Consider the following 6213-nt stretch of genomic DNA (forward strand, 5'->3'; position numbering starts at 1 on the left):
TTATTATATCAGTGTTAGGTTATTTTTTTGTGTGACTACTATAGTTAGTTATTTAAAATTTGATGTTGAAACTTGTTATATATATTTAATTTTTTAATTTTTAAAACTGTAAATTCAATTCAAATCGTACCATAAATAAAATTAGTGTTTAAGTCGAATAAATTTTTGACTCAAAATCGATCCAAATCGAAAGGCAAAAACACCACAATAACAATACAAATATTTACGCACTCACCATTTTAAAAATAGTAATTATATAATTGTTTATAAGTGGAGAAGAAATTTTTAATACTATAGGTTTATAGATTCCCACGAAAGATTAAGAACTTTCCTTTTCTGTCTTGCACTATGCGAGACTTGTGCTCCCGTTCCCATCTCTCTCTTCCAAACCCACTGTTCCTTGATTTGAAGTTTCTGCTATCTTTGTCTTCCTCTCTAGATTCTATCATCTATCACTGTTTTGGGTTGAATTTCAGAGACACAGCTATAACCCCCTTTGAAAAAGAAAAAGAAAATTAAAAATTAAAAAAACAAAAACACAATCTTAGGAGAGAGAATATAGAAATGACGTTTTTGGTTTGGAAACTGAAGCAGAGGTGTTTGACGAAAGTTTGCTGAGGTTAGGTTCAGAGTCCACTGTTCTTTGTTTTCTACCCCTTTTCTTTATTCTTCTCATTCAAACTCTCTGGGCTTAAATTTCAAACCTTTTTCTGGTTTCTGCCACAAGAAGTAACCAAAGGTTTCATTTTTTATGAGAAAGGGCTATCTGGGGTTTGTGTAAGTGTTTGAAGAGGTCATTGTTGAGTTGAGTTTCTGAGAAATATTGAGTCATGGGATTTTGATTTTTGGGTCAAAGATCTTAAATTTCTATTTTTTTTTCATGTAGGGACTGAATGGGATCTCAACCTCACCGGCTAACTATACTCCTTTCTTGTTGTTGTTGGTATTGATTGTTGTCTTCACTTTATTTTTTTTCAATGGGCACTATTGATTGCTTCATTCACAAGCTGTTGCCATATGGTCCCTATTCTATTTTCTTTGGGGTTTTGGGGATTTGGGATATAAGTTTCTTCATTTGAGCATCCCCTATCTCTTTCTCCAAGAGGAGGTGCTGTTTTTAAAATTTTCCTCTCAGGTTGTGTAAGGGGGGTTTTGGGGTTTTCTCCTTCAATCTTTACTGTCTTAGATCTCTTTGTTCTTGGGATTTGGTGTTATTTCTGGTTGGGATTGGTGATCTGAATATTTTACTTGGAAGTTGGTGTTTGGTGCTTTCCTTTTCAAGCTGCTTGCTGCTTCAATTTGAGGGGATTATGAATTTTGTTTGAAGCTGTGATTAAAGGTTCCTTCTTCACTTTCCCAGTGATAGTAGCTACCACTATGTGTATGGAAGCTTAGCCTTTGATTTTTTTTTTTAGCATACACATATCAAGTTATTGTTTTCAGCAATGGTGATTCTCAGATGTTTGTCAGTGACAATAATTCTGCAGTGGTGTATGTTGGCTTGCTTGCTATGGCAGGCCATATCATCATCATGTGACCCTCTTGATTCATCAGCACTGAAGGAATTTGCAGGCAACCTTACAAAGAACAATTTCATGACATCATGGTCTAATGATGTTTCTTGCTGCAAGTGGTATGGTGTTATTTGTGGTAATGTAACTGGTGGTGGTGGTGGAGCAGCATCTAGCAGAGTTACTAAGTTGAACCTCCCTGGAATTGGTCTCAATGGTACAATTCCAGCATCTTTATCAAAGCTAGATCAGCTAATTTTTCTGAATCTGTCGTTCAACCATCTTGGAGGTAGATTGCCTGTGGAATTCTCCAATTTGAAGCTCCTGAGGATCCTTGATTTGAGCCATAACATGCTTTCAGGACCGGTTTCAGCAGCGATTTCCGGTTTGCAATCCATTCAAGTGTTGAACATTTCCAGCAATTCATTTGATGAGGACATGCTCAAGCTTGGTGAGTTTCCTCAGCTCCTTGCTCTCAACATGAGTAACAATTCATTCAATGGCAGGTTCAATTCCAGAATTTGCAGTTCCTCAAAGGGTCTTCAAACCCTTGATTTATCTGCAAATCATCTTGTTGGTGGTCTTGAAGGCTTGGACAATTGCGCCAAATCTCTTCAACAGTTGCATTTGGATTCAAATTCATTCACTGGCACTCTTCCAGATTCATTGTATTCATTTTCAGCATTGGAGCAATTCTCAGTCTCAGCCAACAATCTCTCTGGCCAGTTAAGCAGGGAATTAAGTAAGCTCTCTAGCCTAACAGCTCTTGTTGTTTCGGGGAACCGGTTTTCCGGGGAGCTCCCGAATGTGTTTCAGAGCCTCTTGAACCTAGAACAATTGGTAGCACATGCCAATTCATTTACTGGACCATTGCCTTCTTCCTTGGCTTTTTGCTCAAAGCTTAAGGTGCTTGATCTTAAGAACAACTCTTTGTCTGGTCAAATTGATCTTGATTTCACTGGCTTGTCTAATCTTAGCACACTTGATCTTGCTACTAATCACTTCAATGGATCCCTTCCGAACTCGTTGTCCAATTGCCGTGAATTGAAAGTCTTAAGCCTTGCTAGGAATGGGCTAACTGGTCGAATTCCCGAAAGTTATGCCAATCTCACTATGCTTTCTTTTGTGTCTATCTCAAATAACAGCTTAGTTGACTTATCCGGGGCTCTATCTGTTCTGAAGCAGTGTAAAAACCTCACCACTCTTATCTTCACAAAGAATTTCCATGGTGAGGAAATCCCGCAAAATGTAACGCTAGGATTCGAGAGCCTTTTGATTTTGGCATTCGGAAATTGTGGTCTTAAAGGCCAAATTCCTCCATGGATATCAAATTGCAGGAAATTGGGAGTCCTTGATTTGTCTTGGAACAATTTGAATGGTAGTATTCCCTCTTGGATTGGTCACATGGACAGTTTGTTCTACTTGGATTTGTCGAACAATTCTCTGACCGGAGGAATTCCGAAAAGCTTGACAGAGTTGAGGGGCCTCATGTCGACGAATTGTACCCGGCCGAATCTCACGGTATCCTCTGGCATTCCACTCTTTGTGAAGAGAAATAAGAGTGCTAGTGGACTACAATATAACCAGGCCTCGAGTTTCCCTCCATCAATTTTGTTGAGCAATAACATGTTGAGTGGAAGTATATGGCCTGAAATCGGTCACTTGAAAGATCTTCATGTCTTAGATTTGAGCAGGAATAACATTTCTGGTACCATTCCTAGCACTATCTCAGAGATGGAGAACTTGGAAATGTTGGATTTATCTTACAACGACCTTGTTGGATCAATCCCTGAATCATTTAACAACCTCACATTCTTGTCGAAGTTCAGTGTGGCATATAATCGATTGCAAGGAAAAATTCCAGATGGAGTACAATTTTATAGCTTCCCTAGTTCAAGCTTTGAGGGCAACTTGGGGCTTTGTGGATCCATTGATTTACCCTGCAAAAATGTCCCAAGTTTAAAGCCCAATTCGTCTTCTGGTTCTTCGAGAAAACGAGCTAATGTACTTGGCTTAACGATTGGCATAGGGATAGGGCTTGCACTGCTTCTTGCTATTATTCTGCTCAAGATGTCAAAGAGGGAAGATAAGCCAGTTGATAATTATGATGAGGAACTCAGCAATAGGCCACACAGGTTATCCGAAGCCCTTGTTTCCTCGAAATTGGTTCTGTTTCATTCGGATTGCAAGGATCTAACTGTTGCGGATTTGTTAAAATCCACAAACAATTTCAATCAAGCAAATATTGTTGGTTGTGGTGGGTTTGGCCTTGTTTACAAGGCATATCTTCCGAATGGCACAAAAGCCGCCGTCAAGAGACTCTCCGGGGACTGTGGTCAGATGGAACGAGAATTCCAAGCCGAAGTAGAGGCCCTTTCAAGAGCTCAGCACAAGAACCTTGTTTCACTTAAAGGTTATTGTAAGCATGGCAATGACAGGCTGCTAATTTACTCTTACTTAGAGAATGGAAGCTTGGATTACTGGCTGCATGAAAGCGTGGACGGGAATTCGACTCTAAAATGGGACGTGAGGCTCAAGATTGCGCAAGGTGCAGCTCGCGGATTAGCTTACTTGCACAAGGGATGCGAACCATACATAGTGCACCGTGACGTTAAATCCAGCAACATACTGTTGGATGACAAGTTCGAAGCTCATTTGGCTGATTTCGGTCTCTCAAGGCTACTTCAACCTTACGACACTCATGTCACAACAGATTTAGTAGGGACATTAGGGTACATTCCTCCAGAATATAGTCAAACACTGACGGCAACCTTCCGGGGCGATGTTTATAGCTTCGGCGTGGTTCTTCTCGAGCTTCTTACGGGTAGAAGGCCTGTGGAAGTCATCAAGGGGAAGAATTGCAGGAACTTGGTGTCTTGGGTGTTTCAGATGAAATATGAGAACAAGGAGCAAGAGATCTTTGATCCAGCAATTTGGCACAAGGATCATGAGAAACAGCTCTTGGAGGTTCTTGCTATTGCATGTAAATGTCTAGACCAAGATCCAAGGATGAGACCTAGCATTGAAGTAGTTGTTTCATGGCTTGATAGTGTAAGATTTGATGTCCCTCAACAGTGATCTTTATATATACTTCTTGAAGTAATGCCTTTAGTTATCTGGGTTTTGGTTGGTGTTATCAAAATATCATCATTCACAATACATTTTGTAAAGCAAGTTTGTTGTAATATGAAAGGTGCAGTGTTTCTTAATACAGCTACTACCTTGGTTTTTTTTTCCCTTTTGAAGCCATTTAGTTCATTATACTTGATATAGGATTTTTTTTCTATTCTAAAATAAAAAAAAACTTTATTTCCCCCCAAAAATTAATTAGACTTTAATTTCTGGAATGCGTTTTTTTTTTCATTTAGGTTGAGTTTGCTGCACCCGGCGAACCTTACTTACTAATTTTGTAAGGTTTGCCGTACCAGTAAACTTCTATATTTTTATAGAGTTTGCCGCATCTTTTGACAACGAATTTTACTTCGTCTCTCTTCATAAGAAAAGTTGGAAAGTTGAATATTGGATAAGCAATAGCAATTATTATCATCGTCTCCAGGAGTTTATAGGAGTACCACAAGTGTGCACAAAAATAGTGCAGTAGAAATGGTGCTCCCCAACATTTTAATTAAAAAAAAACCTAATTTAGTTTAACAGTAGTTGCTATTGTTGCGATGTTAAAAAAGTCATGCTTATTGTCTGTTTAACATTCAATTCCCCAACTTTCTTTCTAATCCAAATTAAACCAAACTAAATTTTTTTAAACGAAGAGTTTTGATTATAATATATATATTTTTTTCAAATTAGAAGTATAGAAGCGGTTTAGAAGTATATATTTTTTCCAAATTAAAAGCAAAGAAGCGGTTGAGAGAGTAGAAATTTAAAGTTCATTGGGATACGGCAAATTTTATGAAGTTTACTGGGTACAACAAATTTGTCTTCACAAAAAACAGTTGAATTCGAGGAATTAAAGTCTGATTAATTTTCTTGGAAAAATATATTTTTTTTAATTTTGGAATCGAAAAAAGTCCACTTGATATAGCTGTATATGTACAAAGACTTATATAAATATTGCTGCAATAAGAAATTAAGCAGCAATATTAAATATGCAGCTTTTGCTTTCACTATGTAAATTAAGGTAAATTAATTAATGTGATTTATTCACCTTGATATGCATTTGTGTGTTCAATGTGCATGTGAGGCATGGAGAACATGACAAAAAAGCTTCAAATCCTTCCAAATTTAGGTGTCTTTATTCTACAGGCTGACTTTTATATACCCTGGTCTGAATAAGTTGAGTTTTGGATTATTATTTTTTTGTTTTTATTCTTTGATTTTGTTAGATTCACATTGTGTGGCTGCAATTTGTGGATTGTGGTTGTACCTAAAAAGTGTGCATGGACCATAAGTCATTATCCTTTTCTTAATTTTTTATAAACCATAAATTTCACAAACTAATGTTGCTCACTTTGTCTAAATGTTTATTTAAGCATGGAAAAAACAATTCCAAAAGGCATAGCAAATTGTCTAAACAAGCCACCCTAAGGTACATTTTGGCCTTAGCTTGAAAGCTCCTTACCTATATCAAATTGATATATAATTACTTAATTTTAGGGCAAATTTCTTTGACTTTTTGTGAGGTTTGGTGATATTCACACGATCCTCATTTTGTATTTTGTTCACAATACATTGACAATCACCAAGA

General features: G+C 37.4%; 1 protein-coding gene across 1 annotated transcript; it reads left to right on the plus strand.

Moving 5' to 3' along the window:
- The first annotated feature begins 314 nt into the window (after nucleotides 1-314).
- Nucleotides 315-4720, plus strand: LOC107462601 (phytosulfokine receptor 2). The gene has a single exon (XM_016081214.3). The coding sequence runs from the start codon at nucleotides 1446-1448 to the stop codon at nucleotides 4587-4589; it is 3144 nt and encodes a 1047-aa protein (XP_015936700.1). The 5' UTR covers nucleotides 315-1445; the 3' UTR covers nucleotides 4590-4720.
- The last annotated feature ends 1493 nt before the right edge of the window (nucleotides 4721-6213 follow it).

Source organism: Arachis duranensis, chromosome 8, assembly GCF_000817695.3.
Source record: "Arachis duranensis cultivar V14167 chromosome 8, aradu.V14167.gnm2.J7QH, whole genome shotgun sequence".
Classification (NCBI taxonomy): Eukaryota; Viridiplantae; Streptophyta; class Magnoliopsida; order Fabales; family Fabaceae; genus Arachis; species Arachis duranensis.

What these genes read in the sequence shown, in the direction of transcription:
- LOC107462601 (XM_016081214.3), top strand. Translation starts at nt 1,446, where the DNA reads ATGGTGATTCTCAGATGTTTGTCAGTGACAATAATTCTGCAGTGGTGT.